Source organism: Dunckerocampus dactyliophorus, chromosome 1, assembly GCF_027744805.1.
Source record: "Dunckerocampus dactyliophorus isolate RoL2022-P2 chromosome 1, RoL_Ddac_1.1, whole genome shotgun sequence".
In the NCBI taxonomy this organism is placed as follows: domain Eukaryota; kingdom Metazoa; phylum Chordata; class Actinopteri; order Syngnathiformes; family Syngnathidae; genus Dunckerocampus; species Dunckerocampus dactyliophorus.
In genome coordinates, this window is record NC_072819.1 from 36,625,936 (window position 1) to 36,645,863 (window position 19,928).

Below are 19,928 nucleotides of genomic sequence, written 5' to 3' on the forward strand. Positions count from 1 at the left end.
AAAGTATTATTTCATAGAAAGTGTTGTATTGTAAAAGGGCTGCACTAAAACATACAAAGGGCTATTTTTGTGCAGTTAAACACAATTTAAAATATTTTCAGTAAACACTGACGACAAACTAATAATTCACGTCATGGTTCATTGTTCATGGTTTTAATTCATCCTGAACATGCATATGAGTCAAACAGTAGCACATCACATAGTACGTCGATTTAAAGATACGTCATTTACCTTGTAAAAGACGTCAGACGTGTAAATCTACGTTTTCCGTAAACTTGACAGGTGATGTGGGAATCCCACAACACACGAAAACATATTTTGATGGGACATGTGGGTGAGTTAGTTGGACAGTTAGGTTAGTTTCCACTTGATACAGCTAAATAATTCGTAAATCATATGTGATTTTTTTTCGTGCTTGAATGTTCCTGGACTTGACTGATTTAACGGGTATTTGAGTCTGTCTTGGAAAAAAATAAAGTACACTGAGCAGTGCGTTTGCAGTGGGTCTTAAAATATTTCCCCAGCAGGTGACGCCCTCCGTTGGGAAGCAGCGCACATAGTACAGTACTATCATTGTAAATGCCTCAGCTGTCACTGTATTCCTCACTACATCTCTTTGGCGCTAGGTGGCGCGGATTTTCTGGTACGTAAACAGAGTGACGGTAGCGTAATGCAGTGGAGAAGAACGTGTACGTCATTTTCACAATGGCGGAGGCAGGGTGAGGAGCAGTGTATGTGTGTGTGAGAAACGGCTCGTAATCGTTGGAGCTTACGCTGCATTGCCCGAATTCGTGCGCGGTGCCTGAAAATGGCCCTAAACTCCACCACGATGGGGAAAAGGGACTCGGAATATACCGATACAGGCAGTCTACATCAGAAAAGTGGCGAGCCCCAGAAGACTTCAGCCGCCACCTCGGCCCCAGCCAACCAAAATGGCGATCAGCCTGGCTGTGGAGACAGTGTAATACTCGAGCAAGAAGCCCCTGAGCGGCAGACGGACGCTCGGAGCTGGAGCGGTTCACCCACACCAGGCCAGAGACGAAGCGAGGAGCGGCCTCGGAAGTCTTTTCAAATCCCGAGGAAGAAAGAACGGAAAGGTGGTGCCATATCGCTGCTATTTTAAACAGAACGTGTGCTGTCTTTCATATGCCGCCTGCATGTTGCAAGCCTGCTGCTAGCAACTGTTCTCGCAGACTGATAGCTGACAAAATGCACGTCGTTGTCTATAGAAACATGTTTTTCTAGTCAAACATACACCTTGTCTTTGGCTGATTTAACGGTAGTGGGGCTTGTCTCATGTATCCAAGTTAGCAATGGCAACAAGCAGCGTTGCTGTGGTGGTTCCAGAAAGTGTCATTTTTGTGGTCTGCCATTCTACAAACCCACTTTGTTTGGTTTGTTCACCTTTTATGAAGATCAATGACTTGTCAGGTTAAATCATGCTGCAGGTGTCAAAGTGTGCACCTGACTACACGTTGACCCCCAGTGATGTACATGATTTAATCTTCACCAGCCAACAGAATGTTGTCATAGCACTTTGAATCTTGTGACCCAGTCTACATCAGTTGCTCACCAGAAGTCCCTTGTATTTCATAATATCAACCTTTACAAATTCTCATCATATAATTTCCCCGTGCTAAATAGAAGTGAAAAGATACTCTCCCGATCTGTTCTTAGTGCAAAGCGTCGGCCCCATGTGCATATACAGTAAATTCAACAATCCTAGTATGATTTATTGTTAGAACTTAATGACCATGGCCATGCTTGTAGTGAATGACCTACTTCCCCACCTTATTATATTGCATATGAACTGTGTTTTGGTCTCACATAGAAAGTGAAGAGTTTGTCTTTTTGCCATTGTATTAATGTTTGCTGCTGGAAAGCTTGATGATTATTTTTATCATAGAGCAAATACCAGTAACTTGACAGTTTTTGATGGGATGCATGTGGTCCACTAGCAAGCCCGCTAATGGCAACTCACTTTTGAATATAAAGTCATACATTGTATTTTCTTGCTTTTCTTTTTTCTTCCTGAGAAAGATTGAAACAGCTCTGTACTGCATCTGATGTATGCTAATCCACTTGTTTTATGTCTCCATAGGTTTGTTCCAGCTTCTGCCCCCTGACAGCCGTGAGTTTGAAGACCTTGTGAAGCTTGTCTCCTCCTTTTACCTGGATGCATCATCAAGAGGAACGTTCGCCTACTGCAAGGCCAGACTCATTCACAATGAACTACTGGAAAAGGAGGTTGGTAGTTGTCTCAGTGCACCACATACATTTGAGATTAGATATCCACTGTAATAATGTGGTAGGTATTGGGGTTGTGTTAATGTTATTATTTTTGTGTTTGTGATGTTCAGACAACCCCCTGTCATTTGTATTCCAGTTCATTGAAAAGCGGAGGGAGATGAAGCAAGAAGGCCGGACAGAACAAGAACTGACAGAATCATACTGCTTCTTGTATCCAGATAAATCCAAGGTTGGTTCCTCACATCTTATCATGAATGTTTCTGATAACTTCATGCAGGGCTTTGCATGTCCTCTTGTTTGTCGTAGCTTCAGTGGATCTGCGAGAAGGGTTTGTCAGTAGGACACTCCAAGATAACAACAGTCGGAAATCCAACAGTTGGTAAGTTACATGACTACAAAGTTCCAATAAAGCGTACAATTTTCCTTGTGAAAGCTGAGAAAGACTCTGGTGTAGCAGTAATGTATCAACTGTGCACAAATGAGTTCACTCTAAAGATGAATGTAGTTAGCTTGCCATGATCCATGATTTTGATTCTGTTTGAAAACATTTTCCCCCAACCCAAATTCCAATTTCATTGTAGGTGTTTATCTAGCCAAATTCTCTGATTTGTTACAAATCAATCCGTTTGAAGTTGGTGCAGTTGGAGACATCATCATTTTTAAAGTTATGAGGGTAAGTACTGCCTTTTAAGTATTGTATTTTACTTCACTTGCACACATCCAGTGACCTGAATCTAGTAGTGTTGTTTTTTTCCTCTCAGGGAAGAGTAAAGCACATCCATGAAAACATGCCAAATAACGCTAAGGAACCTGCAACTAAGTTTGACTGTCATTTGTCCAAAAGTGCCAATAGGGTTACATCTTTGCTGTCGTACAGAGCATTTGAGCGCACACAGGTAAATTTGATCATATTAATTCTTTGGTTGAATGAAGTCTTTGGCTTTGTTTTTGTTTTTTTTTTAACATGATTTATATTGTTTTCCAGCAATATTTTTTTGAGTTTGCATTTGATGAAATTAAAGCACGGCCCAGGCATGTGTGCCCCTACGCTGTGTTTTCCTTTCAGTACAAAGGCAAGGAAGTTGCAGCGACTTCTTTAACTACACACAGGTGAGGACATTTATCCGGAAAATGGGGACATTTATGACGTCTCTTTGGGGTCCATTTTTTATTGACCATGTTTGTTTGTTTTTGTGTTTAACAGACTTAACGCCATGCCCTCTGAAGGAAGTCGAGGTAAAACATTAATTTCTAACAGAATCATTGGTAAATTATCTAATGTTTTGTTATATCTGTAAGTTTGTGTCTTACTGGGAACCATTTTAGTGACAGCAAGCATAATATAGCGTTTGTCAGCTATTTTCTAGCTGTATCACTTTTTTGACCTATAACCTGTGTTTGTGATTGCAGGGCGTCGCTGCTATTCTGTGTGGAGAGGTTCATTGGTAAACAAAGGCCAAGAGTTATTTCCCATCTGTTTACGATCATCTTCGCGCCCCTACCTTCCTTTCAAACTGTGAGTATACAAAAAATACTAGATAATTTACTGTCCAATAAAATGGCTTCGGTGTCAAGCCTCCTTTTGATTTGGTTTTAATTATCTCTAGAAACCTCTGAGCTCTTAAATGATTTAAAACACATCCGGGATCTAAATTGAGCAAGGAAATTGTTTGCTAGTTTTACTGTATGGAGAAAATGGAGTTAGATTTCCTTATCGAAGTCATTGCTATAGCTAGGCCTTTTTCAGTCATTTTTGGCACATGAGTACAACATGAATTTTACTTATATTAGGCACAGGATCTTTTTTCAGCATCCGTTAAAGCAGCTTTGCAGATACTGAAAGAAATCTCACACAAGTTGCGTGCAATATCTTTCTTTAGCTTGCAGTTCACTGTTAAACAATGACAAATTATCATCTCTCACTATTTGTCGAGAAAAGCCTTCAGTGTTGAATGGGGTGAGAGTGACTTGTTAATCACAAAACCCTCTTCCTAAAATCTGTTGCACGTAATATTTTGATTTAAGCCATAATTTACATCACAAAAACCATGGTGCATTCAAGATTAGAGGTACTAATTCAGATTATGACTTAATCATATTCGGAAGACCCATACCTTTTATGCACTTTATGCTGACACTTACCTTAGTAAAAAAAATGTTTCGGTTTCATTAAACAGACCTGAGAAGCTGGAGGTAAATCAGGGTATGCACCTTGAGCAGGTGAAGCGAAAGATTCCAGCAGTGCTCTTCTCTTGGGACACCTACAGCGCATCACGGGAAGGTCAGTAAAAAAGTGCTACCTGCCGTCTTAATACACATTCTGTTCTGTGAAGCTGTTGGATTATTAACTTGGTCGCTTTCACAACATTTCCCACAAAGATCAATTATATTTGGGAACATTTTGTTTTGTTTTCATCATGAAACCTTTATTAGCCAGACAGGTAATGTTTTTAAGTAACATTTTTTGCTTTGTTTCAGTGATGAAATATGGGATGACATGCAGTCTTTTTGAGGTTGTAGAAGGAAAAGGAAAAGTCACCAGTGGAAGTCTGGCAGCACTGATTAACAAACTTGAGAAAGACAGGCTGGTGAGTCACTGTTATCTACCTGAAAGAGTCTCTCATACTGCAAATCAAAATAGGATGTCTTACATTCTTGCTGGTCAACACTGTAATGTTTATGAGCCTTTTTTTAATTGAATTAGCTCCGTAACTACAGTATATATACGTATATGTTAGGGGTGTAACAATACATGTATCTGCATCGATGATCACCCTATAGACTGGGGAAATCAAAGACACCCCAAAAATGAAAGTGAAAAAATGATGCAGCACACTGGTCCATTTTGCTAAAATGTCATTGTAGCAACTCAAAATGATTCTCAGTAGTTTGTGTGGCCCCCACGTGCTTGTACGCATGCCTGACAACGTCGGGGCATGCTCCTAATGAGACTACGGATGGTGTCCTGCGGGATCTCCTCCCAGATCTGGACCAGGGCATCACTGCGGTACCTGGTCGCATGGAGGAGATTCCAGGAGACAGGTAGTTACTCCAGGAGAGCTGGACAGGGCCATAAAAGGTCCTTCAACCCTCAGCAGGATTGGTATCTGCTCCTTTGTGCAAGGAGGAACAGGATGAGCACTGCCAGAGCCCTACAAAATGACCTCCAGCAGGCCACTGGTATGAATGTTTCTGACTAAACAATCAGAAACAAGCTCCATGAGGGTGGCCTGAGGGCCCGACATCCTGTAGTGGGCCCTGTGCTCACTGCCCAGCACCGTAGAGCTCGATTGGCATTTGCCATAGACCACCAAAATTGGCAACTACACCACTGGTGCCCTGTGCTCTTCCCTGATGAGACCAAGTTCAACCTGAGCACATGCGACAGACGTGAAAGGGTCTGGAGATGCCGTGGAGAACGTTATGCTGCCTGCAACATCATTGGTTTGGTTTGGTGGTGGGTCAGTGATGGTCTGGGGAGGCATATCCCCGGAAGGACGCACAGACCTCTACAGGTTAGATAATGGCACCCTGACTGCTATTAGGCATCGGGATGAAATCCTTGCACCCATTGTCAGAACCTACGCTGGTGCAGTGGGACCTGGGTTCCTCCTGGTCCACGACAATGCCCGACCTCATGTAGCTAGTGTATGCAGGTAGTTCCTGGAGGATGAAGGAATTGATACCATTGACTGGCCCCCACGTTCACCTGACCTAAACTCAATAGAACACATCTGGGACATTATGTTTAGGTCCATCCGGCGCCGCCAGGTTGCTCCTCAGACTGTCCAGGATCTCATTGATGCCCTGGTCCAGATCTGGGAGGAGATCCCCCAGGACACCATCCGTAGTCTCATTAGGAGCATGCCCCGACGTTGTCAGGCATGTGTACAAGCACGTGGGGGCCACACAAACTATTGAGAATCATTTTGAGTTGCTATAATGACATTTTAGCCAAATAGACCAGTGGTCTGCATCATTTTTTCACTTTCATTTTTGGGGTGTCTTTGATTTCCCCCGTCTATAGGGTGATCATTTTCATTTCTAACTGATTATGTGGCATCATTTTGTTACTAATACATCACCCACTTATTATCAGGAAACATTCAACATCATTTTTCCCCCAGTTTAGATCTGATGTGTTTTTGAAGTGTTCCTCTAATTTTTTTTAGATATATATATTTATATTTAATCCAAAAAGATGAAACAACCTATATCTCCCCACACACAATGAACACACAAGTGGTTTGGTTAATTAGCATAGAAGCTACAAGCACAAGCGACATGATCACGTGCGCTCAACTTTGACCCTGATAGGACGACAGAGTAATATATGTCTTTTGTATATATATAGTTTTTTTAAAATAAAATAATCACCCTTATTTCTAAAATTGATGAGTTTACGTAAAATTCAGTTGTTGCAGACCCTTGGTGTAGAGCCTCTTTTGGTTATCTAGACAGTTTTACTAAAAAAAAAAAAAAAAAAAAAAGGTAGCCCAACAATAAGAAGTCAAAATGTATTGTGTAAGATAATGCAGACTCGTCAACATGTATGCATTTTTTGTATACGGCACGCATTTTTTATTTTTTAGTATGTAGGCCTCGCTGGATTTGTTTTGATGCATTTCTCTGGTTTCAGCTTTTGAGTTCAGCCGCTGTGTGTAGCCTGAAATACAGCCCAAATAAATTGTTGAGCTACAACAATGCAGACTATTACGGCTGTGATTGGTCAGCCTGTAGTACATTAATTCCTGTCTATACACGAGCCCCACCTGCGCAAATGTCTTTTCCTCTAATTGAGGATGGAGACGGAAAATGTCTTCAAGGTTGGCAGGTCTGGACTTGGTAATGGCTCATGGTAATGACACCCACTGGTGTTTGACTGTATTGTCTACTCACCTTGTGTAGGTGTTGGTGAAGTGCCTGTTTGACCGAGGCTTTCTCTTCCTGTTGTCCTCAGCGCAGATGGTGGAGTCTAAAGGTGCTAACAATGTTTTCTTTTACTGTTATTTCATAATTCCCTACTGTGTCAGTTCAACTCCTACTTGTTACTGTTGGTGAGGATTACCTTTTTAAAATGTTTCCATTTATTTTGCAGAACGGCGGGGGCGGGTTGAAAAGAGCCTGCAATCAATATTCCTCTTTCACGAGTCAAGAGCAGTTATCAAGTATTGTGAGTATTTTTTTTTTCTTATAGTTTTTTTACACAAGCATCTGGATGAAGCTCTGCCAAACTGATTGGTAACATCTGGGTGATGAGATCTCAATAATACGTGATTGTGTTGACTCGTGTAGTAAGAAGATCTGTCCTGATTGTATCAGGGCTGAAGAGACAGACAAGAAGCTTTAGTTAAAACTTTATGGAATGTAGCCTATTGTAATGTTGCAGTTTGTGTTTTTCATGCTAGCTTCACGACTGCCCGAGCCAGAGCCACTGAAAACAGAGCCACAGACAACATTCCAGTCTTTGGAACAATTCATCCCTGCCCTGCATTACGCCTTCTTCACATTGCGACCCAACCCAGGCAAGGACCCAAGTTCAGGTGTGGAGCGACAGGCCACAGATTATTTAAGTCGCATAGACTCAGGACGAGTGCGGCCATTCATCTTGCCTGACTACAAATATAGTGTGGGTGATAGGCCATGCACCTTTCCCCTACCCAGACCCAAAGGGAACATGGAAGCCTTACTGCGTTCTTACATCCACAACCCTTCCAATTATACTTTACCTCTGAACAAGGCAAAAGACATCATCGAAAGGATACACCATCCCACACCTGTAGCTGAGCCAGTCTCAGTAGAATACAGTCCTGTTTCTGACTGGGGTGGCTCAGACCGCTCTGAAAGGACAGCACCAGAAAGGCTTGCACAAGAGAAGCCACCCTCGGACACCAGCAGACGGAGACCAGGGTTGGCCCATTCAAATGGAGCCCAGTTGCAGCACCAGTCCCACACTGAATCCCAGCCAGACCATCCAAGGTTGCAGCTGTCACAGAATGAGTACGATAAAGACAAGATGAAGCAGCTCCTTAAACTGATCCAACATCATAAGAGAGCACTAGTTAAGGATCCTGGGAGGGACACAGGAGAGGATGGAGGCTGGGTGTCCAACAATCTCAAAAGGAAATTTGAAGGTGATGAGAGGGGCAGCACGAACAAACACCAACGCACAGATCTGCTGAGCAATGGTGAACCCAGCAGAGGTAAGGAGAGCTGTATGTGCAACTTGATGACGTCCTAAATTGGAGGAATCGTCGTCATTTAGTTTCACAGCAGATTAATTGATTCATTGTCATTAGTGTAAAAATATGAATATAAATTGACACTGAAGTAGCTGCAAGATTTTTTTTTATTCAACAGTAAAATTGCACTTTGATTATACACTGGAAATTGATTAGAACATTTTTCCTCCATGCATCTGAGCTTCTTTAAGCTTATGATGGCACATTGACAATGCTATTATTGATGTTTGTTGCACAAGAAGCATAATATACACATAGCATACTGCTTTAGGTTTGAACATGTTTTTCGTCCTTCCAGGGATGCCAGTGGAGGAGATTGGAGAAGAGGGTGGACAGAGTGAAAATCTGACAGCAGTTATGGAAAGCATAGGGATCTATGACACTGACTTGAGGGCTTGTGACAACACCAATACTACAGCAGTTCATGAGACCCAGCGTCTCCTCAAGATCCTGCTCGCCACTCTTAACAAAGCTGTTGCTCAGGGATCAATATCTGTGCAATCAAATCACGGTGAACAGTCAACAGGTCCTGAAAGCGGGGAACCTGCTAATCCAGCCTCTGATCTTGGCAAACAAAATGAGCTCTCATCACAAACAAACTACACAGAGGTGAGATGTGAACAGCTGGCATTTCTTACCCGAGAACACTGGTTCTCAACTTGGGGTACTTAAAGGCACTCCAGGGGGTACTTAAGATTTTAAACTGTACATACAGTGGGGGAAAAAAGTATTTGATCCGCTTCTGAGTTTGTAAGTTTGTTCCATTATAAGGATTTGAACAGTACAGAACTTTTGTTGTAGATTTATTGTAACTGAGAGAGAACATAAAGAAAAAACAAATGTTAAAATGTATTGCATTTAAGAAGACATCATTATTGTAATGCCAAGAGGGCACTTGAAGTTGATAATTAGCACAAAGTCGTATTTGTAATTAATGTAGTTATTTTAATTTAAGTGATTATTATTTCTAAATGTTTCAAACAAGACCACTACAAATGAGCTGTTTTGAACAGTAATAAATCAGATAGTGGTGCTAGAGCTCTGTGATTTAAATTGTTTTTGTTTTTTTCAGCCAAAAAAGTTTTTCCTCTGGTTAAGGGGCTAAATATCTCTGGTTAAATATTCCACATGGGATACTTACAGGGATCGTTTGAATTTTTTGCCATGGCATTGTATGAAATCCCCATCAGCAGTGTAGTGCATTAACGGTGACTTACCCCCACTTCGTCTCGTGAGTTCTGGTCGGATTTTTGGTGAAGAGGAACGTAGTTCCCGTTAGTAGGCGGGGCCACTTAAGTAAAGAGTTTGGCTTATCAAAACACATCTTAATCTGTGCATGTAAACACTGGAACACACAAGGCATTTTTATGATGCAAATGTATTTACTTTTTTGAACGCATATTGTTTTGAGAAGCCAAACTCTTTAATTAAGTGGCCCACCAACTAACCGGAACTACGTTCCTCATCACCAAACTCCGACCAGAAGTCTGCTCACTCTATGAAGGAGGGGTTTATTCACCCTTGATGCACTACACTGCTGATGGGGATGTCATACAACTTAATGTAAAAAAAAAAATTGTACTATCCCTTTTAACTGAAAAAAGGTTGAGAAGCACTACCCCACAACATGTGGCAGTGTACTTCATGTAAACTAATAATGCTCTCTGTTTAGGAGGATATGGATTGTAGCCCCACAAGTCCTTTTAGTGCAGGCTCTCCAATAGACCAAGCTCAAACCTCACCCAACACAACTTTTGTCACACCCGCAAATGAAGGTAAATCACATTGCCATATATTGTAAAACTATCTAGATGTAATTATGAGGAAATTGTAACAAAATAAACTAGATGTAACTGTGAGGGAATTGTGTGATATGTTTTTTCTCTGCTCTCCTTCAGAGAAATTGCAGTCGCTGCTTGAGCCAGAGCCAGACACTGTGATGATAGAGAGCCTCGTGCCGAAACCACCCATAGAAATGGAAGTAAAAAAGGCAGCACCAGCACTGACGTTACCACTAGCAGTGGAAGTCCCTTTCATGCCCACTATCAGCTTGGACACCATACTGAACCAGGAAATTCACAGCCTCACTTCTGACATTAAAAACATCATGCAGAGTCATCATATAACTTACACCTTGCAGCTACCGCCACGGCTACCTCTGCGTAATTCCTGGCAGCACAGTTGTTGCTTCTCAGACTTCGTTGTAGACAATGTCACCCCTGTGTCTGTGGCAGAGCATGTCACAGCACTTTGTGAGCAACTGGAAAGGTTGATCCCAGTCCCACCTGTTCCCTCCAAGGCTGCTTCCCCAGCGGCCATAGGGACATCAGATTTAACAATATCATCACCCCTGCAAACTTCCAGAACTGAAATACAGCCCCCCCTGATGAATACTGACTCAACTCAGATTATTAAACAAGGCACTGTCAAAGAGACTAAGACTAAAGCAGATGCTGCATCAGCATACATAGAGGATGAGGCCTACTCTCCTTCTCAGATTCCACCAGAGTCATCAGAGAAATCCCAAAAGTCAGCCTCTGCTTCTGCTTCTGCTTGTGCTTCTACATCTGCGTCTGCCTCTGGTTCTGTTGCTGGGGATTCGACCGGGGCAGGCACTGGCACTGGTACTGGACTTCTGGCGGGCAGCCTCATTGGTCAACTAAAGCCTGAGGTTTTCAGCAGCTTGGTGGAGATCTTCAAGGACGTTACCAAAAATACAGTGAAATTTTACATCTACTCCGGTGACGAGGGGGAAGAGAGTACTGTTTGCAAGGAGATAAAGGTACAGCAATTGACATCCTTGCTCATTCACTTTCATTTATATTATGAAATCAGTGTGAGTAAGCCAGTCAGTGGTAATTGTTGATGGCTATATTAGTACATTACCATCTAATTAGCATCTTCCTTGTGAAAGTAAAAGTGCATCATCATAGTTATTAAGTAAAAATTCAGTCCAACATTGTTCCACAGGTTATCAACACAAATGTCAAAAATCACTCAATTTAACATTCTGAATGTGGATATTTCACTGTCATGGCTGTTTGCTCTGCTCAGCGTTGCCGTATAAGAAAGGACATCTGTGTCGTACAATTTGAATGCAATTATTTTTCTCATGCTTTCTTGTTTCTCCTACAGGAATATTTGAAAAGCCTTGGCAACAGTGAGTGCAGCCCAGCGATGTTTCTGGAAAACAACAACAGTCTAGACAAGCTACTCATCATCATTCAGAATGAGCACATTGCTGCACATGTGCACAAGGTAAGATTAAATCCTCTTGGTTTCAGATGCCATTGCTCATACAATCTGCAATCCGCTTGTTAAAGTGATTGTATTTTATACCATTTTTTATTGATAGCATTTATCTTCAACAATTCTATGATTTTCAAACAAAAATGAACCTCATCTCTAACTGGCAGATCCCAGCACTGGTGTCTTTGAAGAAGCTACCCTCAGTGAGCTTTGCTGGAGTTGACACTCTGGACGATGTCAAGAATCACACCTACAATGAGCTGTTTGTATCTGGAGGCTTCATGGTGTCTGATGAGTTTGTCCTTAATCCTGACCTCATAACACAGGGTTAGTTTTTTTTTTTTTTTTTTTTTTTTTTAACGGCTCAACAGGGTTAATTTCTGTAACATTTTGACAATTATTTAATCTGATTTGTTTTGGGGTTTTTTTTGGCTCAGATCGCTTACAGACATTGCTGACGTTCTTGGAAGAACAAAGTACCCCTGAACAGCCCTGGCAGTGGAAAGTGCACTGCAAGTCACAGAAGAAGCTGAAAGAAATGGGCAGGTCAGTTTAAAGTTAAACAAAATCACCAAAACACATGCCAGCATTAAAGTCTATCTTTAGATTTAGATTTGGATTTAGATTTAGATTTAGATTAGATTAGATTGTACTTTATTTATCCCACAATGGGGAAATTTAAATGTCAACAGCAGCACAAAGGTACAAAAAGCACAATGTACCACATACTGATACAAAAACAGATAAAACAGTCTACTATAAACATATTAACAATATACAATAAACCTATAACATAAAACCTAGCCAAGTAAGGAGTAAGATATGAGATGTAGGAAAATACAATAAATTTAGGCACTGAAGGTATTTAACAGTAAAGTGATGTAAATGAATAAATAATATTGCACATGTTGACAGTTAGGTGTTAAGAAAATATACTGTATATACACATGTTAATTTGTAGTAGTATTTACATGAAAAATTAAGAAAAATATATTGCACATTATACAAAAACTAAGGTTTGTTGAGGTATGTTGCTTCAGTGCAAGCTGATCTATGTATTTGTCACAGGTTGAACGCCAATGCAATGGGGTTACTAAACCTTCTGACAGCCTACCAGAAAAAGCATCTTGTAGAATTCCTTCCTTATCATGAGTGTGACGCCCAGTCACGCCAGGCTCCCGATCTTGATTGCCTGATCAAGCTTCAAGCACAACACACACAACAGCGACATCTCATCTTCGTCACAGGTGTTTTCATGTTTACCGAATGCAAGTATTTGATTAGTCAGCATACATAATATTGACCCTTGGACTATGTTTTACAGAGAGGCCCTTTGAGATGTTTTTACAGTATTCCAGAAATGGAATAGTCATAGCAAGCATTGATGATATTATGAGTGGCTTCCACAGCCTGATTGGCACCATCAATCAAAATGAGGTTCCAACGCCTGCTTCTACTGGTGGGTAGGCACATCAGGGCCCTATTTTATTTTTTTACTGCAATCTAACAAGTTTTTATGATTTGTTATTGTGTTCTGTTCATCTGTCTCACTAAGTAAATTGTAGAGCCTCACATTTACTTACACATGCATATTCATGTGTAACACCTTATTTTTATCTTCTCATTCTGGCTCGTCCTGTTTTCCCAGTAGCGAATGATGAGTGTGTGGAAGCGGAAGACATGTCATTAGACTCAGATGATTGTGAGATGCACACAATCACTGAAAGCAAAGCGCAAAACCTGGAAGATGAGAAAGAGAAGTCGCCACAGCCACCCCCTCCAAATATGGATGAGTTCCAGCCGCCATTGCCCGACCAGGAGGCCAACCCTGATATAACTCCTCCACAGCCTGAGTACAACGCTCTCAAAACAGCCATCAGTCAATTCAAAGCTACAAACCAGATAGGCATTGGCTCCTCGGACATGGGCAACTTGTCTCCTGGAGGTTTCCCTGTGAACCCCCACCAAAGTTTCCTGTGTCCCTCTGCCAGTTGGTCATCTTACACCGGCTCTTCTAGCTATACAGCCTCCCCAGCTTATCCCGCCTCACCCTGCAGCAGCAACCAGGAACAGGAATGCCGCCCTCCGGTCACAACTTCTACTGCAGCTACCCCCCCTACTGTCAACACCACACCTGGGCCTCTTGCCAATCTGGCTTCCCTCCCTTTGGAGATCAAACCTCCTCCTCCACCTCACCTTATGTTGCTAGGTCACACATTTGGTTCAGACTCCACAGGAGGTGGAGCTACAGGGACTACTCCACTCACTCCATCTCTTCCTTTTGCAGACCACAGCGACTCAGCCAAGCAAAGTTACATGACTGGCATCGCCATAAATGCCAGTTGTACCACAGCACAACATGCAGACATGACACTGAGTGCACCTGGAGAGGGGTCGTGGGAGACAGCAGGATCCACCACCAGCACTGCAAACAATCAGCTTTTGGTTCCCTCTGGGGCAGTTGACACCACTGGACTGCCCAAGAGTGGTGAAAACCTTGGTGGCAGCAACCCTGGTTGTCAGAGTGGTAGGACTCAGGTGAATTGCACTGACAAATCTTCTGTGGGTGTTCTCGCAGCTGCCACCAGGGGGGGCTCAGTAGTCAGACCTAAATTTCCTGCACAGCCAATGCGTGGCATGGGCTACGGTAATGTAGTCGGCAGTAGCCCTGCACAGATGAATCATGGGCCTATGCGACCTGCAATGGGTCCCACGGCATTCCGTGGGAGAGGAGTACCTCCAAGTGGATTTTGGCCACGGCCAGGGCGAGGACATGAACGGACGGATGGAACTGGTGATGGTCCATGCTCTTGGGGTTACCCAGCAGGCAGGGGTGGGCCACGGAATTACTACACAGACTTCACATACTCTCATAATTATGCCCCTGAGTAGACAATCAACTTGCCAGTAGGGGCAACATCCAGAGACTATTCCAACTGGCTGAATGTATATATATTACTTGTCATAAATCTAATGATTTCAATTGATAAATAAGGATCCTGGTTTTCTACATTAATAAAGGTTGATACAGGCAGTGCAGAGTGTCCTACTGTTGCATAAACTGTATGCAGACTCTTTCCATGTGAGATATTCAGACTCCCTGTTCAAACCACTATATTTATATTTGCCAAAAATGCTATTGGCCTTTCAGCGTCTCTGAATTTACCCTGTAATTTCTGTTTATTCTGGTTTTGAAACGCTTTGTGGACATGGGGAAAGTATAATATTTTTTTATTAAAAAATAATCAAGTGAGTACAACCTAACTTGCTGTTTGTTTTCTTATTTTACACATTTTGGCTGTCCTAAATTCTTTGGAAATAAAACATTTCAAATATTTTGTGTTTGTGTGATGGCGTTTGATGACAATGTCAAACAAACCATTAAAAATATACAGTCACTCAGTGGTCTTGCTGTTCTTATACTCTAAACCCAGCTTTATTGTACGGAGCCCCTTCTAGTATGTTGATATGATTATCTGAGCAAAGTGGTTCAAAAAGCAAATGTGACTATACCCTACATGGGGCACGAGACTTTATATTTTTTCAATTCCTAATTGTGATTGATGACTCGAATGAAACACTCATTTCTTTTTGGATAAAGGTCGTTCATTTGTGCTCTTTTGAGGTATTTTTAGAGTCTACGGTTGGCTGGTGAAGGTGTGATTGCTGCACTGCACTCCTGACACACTAATTTTGTTGTAGACGTCACGTTACAATGACAATAAACGTCTACTATGACTGTACACAAGAGGGCGCCATGAGACCAATCCAGAAAATAGGTTAACGTTGTATCTCCAAAACCCATTTGTGCTATAGTAACGCCGCCGTAATTTCTAGAAAATAACCAATTCTCTCTCATTAAATCAGCTGTAACTCACACAAAACCTTATTTGCTAGGAAGAGGCTTACTGAGCGACAATGGTTTTTAAAATATTTAGGACATCCCAAAGGCGCTGTGGAGGAAACACACCGGCAGATTGATTCTGCTGCAGAGCGTCACTGACAGCTCAACGGATTTGTACAAATGAACATGATGAAAAATATTGGCATATAATAAGTACGCTTATGGGATAAAGGCACTATCTAATAAAGGAATGAAAGGAAGGTCGTTATCTCATGAGTCAAGCTTGGTCCTGCTATCTAAAACTGAACTCAAATACATATTTAAGACAATCAACTCGCTGATGATACTCATTTTGTGATTGTACCAACATTCAATTACTTTTATATATTTTTTGCAGTGATATGTTAATGTATTCTGGAAAGTCCATTGGTCCATCACAGCATAAACAGTGTTATCCTGATGAGCTGTGCGTGCACAACGTGGAAGAAGATGGAAAGACCAGGGAAATTATAATTGTTGTGTTATAGACTACTTTGGGGCTCATTAATTAGGCCTGCCTTTTAATATACAATAGTGTGCGCTGAAACTTAAAACAACACAATTCAGAAACCATAGTCAAACAGCTTAGACTAGAACGTGCGTTTGAGATAGATCATGACCTTGGCGATGGGCATCTTCTCTAGGAGGTTGAGGCTCTGCAGGCCGACACATTGGCGGATCTTGATCAGCAGAAGGGGGCCATAGCTCCTGCCGATTATGGCTGTATTGGTTGTGGCTGACTGGGAACACCTCCACTCCATTTTCTCCTCTTATTGTATCCGTCCGTACATATACAACATATGTTGAATATGTATGGACGGATGATTGCACAATTTCGCTTGTACCTCTGAACACAAGTCCTGCAGGCTCCTGAGCCTTGGTGTGAATGTGGGCAGGGTGGGAGGATTTTATATATGGGGGACCAGAATTTAGCACTATGCCCCTGTCTGCAACTTGCTGCTTCTTGTTTTAAAACAGCCATTTTGTTTGGTAAACAAGGTTTATTCAAGCAGCCAAGGAAAACCAAGCTCCACAACTGAGAGGAATCACAGCCCATTGATGTTTTCACTGTGGGCAAGTAAACATTTAATCAGGGCATTTCTTAGCTGCTTTATTTAAACACAGTTAGGTGACAAATTAGAAAGGAACGGTGCAAATACGTGTCAAAGCATCGGGAATGCTTGGTGGGCTTTCACAGAATGGCCACTACAGACTTTTCCTCACAACAGATCTTAAATGCCGCTGTTTTGTTCATCTAGCTAGTATGCAAAGGTGCTCTTAAATCCTTTGTGATGTCACAGCCCATGTATATTATTTTTACTCTTTGTTAGAAAGCCCATAATTTACCATGCTTTGTGGTGTTTATGCTCCACTGATAATGTTTGGATTTGGGCGTTGTTTTGTCCCACTGTGTTTCGCCGTCAGTGAATGCACCGCAGTAGTGTGCTTATTGCGTCAGTTGAAACTTATTTTTTTATGACTTCTCCGACGCTGTACAGGCAAATATACTTTTCCTCTCCTTCCTTGCGCCTCATCCTTGTTTCCCCAAGTTAATGCTGTCCATGAATGTATAAAGGTGAGGTTTTAATTTCATTAGAGCTGTTTGAGTTCTATTGTACACCTTTTGTTCATCGTAACTCACTAATGCTAACATTAGCATTCAAGCTAACTGTATGGCAATTTATTATATTAATAAGCATCATATTGACTTAATTTCCTTTTTGAATTCTGTAGTTGATGTGCCTATGGCTAATCATTATGCTTATGTGTAATATTAGTTACATTCATTTACTGATTATTTATTCAATTACTTTTTTGTATTCTTTGTATGTTGTTACAGTACCACAGCATAAAGCCTTATAAAGAGCACAGTTTACCAGTGCTTGTTGCCACTGATTGAAATAAATCCACCAAACAGAGGACAACTTGCCGTGTTCTTTGACTTAAACACACATTTATACCTTTGACCGCTCCAAACCAGTGCATCCTGGGAGACATCTCACCACGCTGAGAACCCTCTCATGTTTCGCTCTTGTTTTGGGGGGGCGGTGCCCCCCTGCAGCACTGTTTTAATCTGTCTTGGCTCATTGAGTTTGCATGTTCTCCCTAACGATTCTCTCTGGGTATTCCAACTTGAAAAACACGTCCTCAAATAGTGTCCTCTACTCTCACAGACACCGTGCCTTGTTGGTGGGTTAGTGGTCCACTGAACAAATAAAAGTATTTCCCTAAATAGACACATTTAAAAAAAACACACACACATCAAGAAGTGGCACTAGGGAGCTGTAATAACATTGTACACCAAGCCATACAGTTATGTTCAGTACGTGTGGGCACATTTAGGTACTGATTTTCACCATGGGTGTGTGGTTGCATAGCGGTGTTATACGTGACATTAAACAAAAAAAATAAATAAACTGTGCTTTCATGTTGTCATAATATAGCTGAGGATTCCTCTGATCCCTGAAAAACTGATTTTCGGGAGCCCGTTTTCTAGCTACATTGTTTACTCTCTCAAACATAGGAATCAATTCATTTTGCCCCTGACATAATTGAAGTTAGCTTATCTTTTTTTGTTTTTTTTTTCCGAAAGCTGCTGTGCCTCCAATGAAGTCTTCTGGCCCACCTCACACAAAACCACCGCTTTAAGCGAACTATAAGAACTGGGTTGTAACTAAACAAATCTAATAATTGTCATAGCCTAACCATTATAATAATAATGATGATATAATAAAGTACAAGAAACAAAATAAACATTAGGATGGTCTTCCAGCCATGCAGAAAGTGCAAATGTGATACCCAGTGAAGTCTTATCACAATTGTATGTTTTAAAAATGTACTTTGTTGACAACATTTCAGAATGTAATTAATCAGTTTCCACCATGTTTGTACAAAAACGTTTCATTTTGTACATTAGGGGGTAGTGTGGCGGCGCGCCTGGCTCCAGGTGCTTTACGTCAGTTGGTCTGCTTGCCGAACTTCCTCTTTCTGCTTAGCAAGACTATTAGTCATGGAAATTACGGCTCTTTCTTGGGGAGCCGGTTTGGCTTGCTTAACTAAAAAGAGACGGATCTTTCGGCTCCTCAGATTTTTTTGTTGTCTTAAATCAACAGTTTATTACCAATTGAAATGTATTGTGTAAAATGAGGTACCAATGAAAAAAATACGTTATATCAAATGTTTATTATTTAAATGAACAGCTACAAAAATATAGTATAATATAATAATATAAAAACAAAGACCCCTCTGAATAGACAAATTAAAATAGGTCAAATCTCTTCATGCAAATTTCTCACCAATGAATCGGCTCGAAGAGCACCACAGCGTGTTTATTAGTATTTATTAGAATTAGTATTTATGCCGAATTAAGTTGAATATGGATCTGAATATTAATAAATGTATTGACACAATGAAAGAGAGGAGGACTTCATCTGCAGATGTTTAATAAACGTCCGCTCTTTCTGCTTAGCAAGACGATGGACAGACGTGAAGTTGGCTGTGTCTCATTTCGTTATCCTTGTTTTCGGAGAGAGCATTGAAGCTGTCTAATGGTGCCAGCCGCTACCTGCAACACAAACCTTAATAGATGTCACTTTTCCAAAGCATTATCACCATTAGTGCATAAAAATGATGTATGGAACATTTAGTTAGGCCTCTGACTGCATCATTGATACTTGTAGGAAACACTAACATGACACACAAATAGAATATTCTAATGTATTAATATTAATATTCTAAACGTTAAAGTTTTATGCATGTTGTCTAACTTTTCCTTGTTTATGGTGTGTGCAATGTATAAATCTAAAATGATGCCTCTTTTTCAAGACTTGTTTTTGGAAAAATGTTTTTCAGGACAAATATTTTTCATCAATCCATCCATCCATCCATTTTCTATGGCGCTTATCCTCACTAGGGTCGCGGCTATGCTGGAGCCAATCCTAGCTGACTTCGGGCAAGTGGCGGGGTACACCTTGGACTGGTCACCAGCCAATCGCAGGGCACATATAGACAAACAACCATTCACACTCACGTTCATACCTATGGACAATTTAGAGTCACCAATTAACCTAACATGCATGTTTTTGGAATGTGGGAGGAAACCGGAGTACCCGGAGAAAACCCACGCACGCACAAGGAGAACATGCAAACTCCACACAGAGATGCCCAAGCGGAGATTCGAACCCAGATCTTCCCGATCTCCTGACTGTGTGGCCAACATGCTAACCACTCATCCACCATGCGGCCTGTTAATATAATTCATATAGCAAATATATTTCATGTTTCATATATTTCATTTGTCGTAT

General features: G+C 41.3%; 1 protein-coding gene across 2 annotated transcripts; it reads left to right on the forward strand.

The window, feature by feature from the left end:
• Window positions 1–686: 686 nt before the first annotated feature.
• tasorb (transcription activation suppressor b) lies at window positions 687–15,123 on the forward strand. Of its 2 annotated transcripts, none has more exons than XM_054794224.1 (23): window positions 687–1,097; window positions 2,102–2,247; window positions 2,387–2,479; window positions 2,557–2,629; window positions 2,832–2,923; window positions 3,012–3,146; window positions 3,236–3,360; window positions 3,455–3,486; window positions 3,661–3,766; window positions 4,428–4,531; window positions 4,729–4,838; window positions 7,159–7,231; window positions 7,349–7,423; window positions 7,659–8,453; window positions 8,791–9,101; window positions 10,165–10,267; window positions 10,391–11,274; window positions 11,628–11,750; window positions 11,909–12,068; window positions 12,179–12,287; window positions 12,810–12,988; window positions 13,066–13,200; window positions 13,390–15,123. In XM_054794224.1, the coding sequence occupies exons 1-23, from the start codon at window positions 809–811 to the stop codon at window positions 14,631–14,633; spliced, it is 5,496 nt and encodes a 1,831-aa protein (XP_054650199.1). In that variant the 5' UTR covers window positions 687–808; the 3' UTR covers window positions 14,634–15,123. The 2 variants fall into 2 exon arrangements, with proteins under 2 accessions (XP_054650199.1, XP_054650208.1); XM_054794233.1 differs by having other exon boundaries at window positions 13,393–15,123.
• Window positions 15,124–19,928: the final 4,805 nt, after the last annotated feature.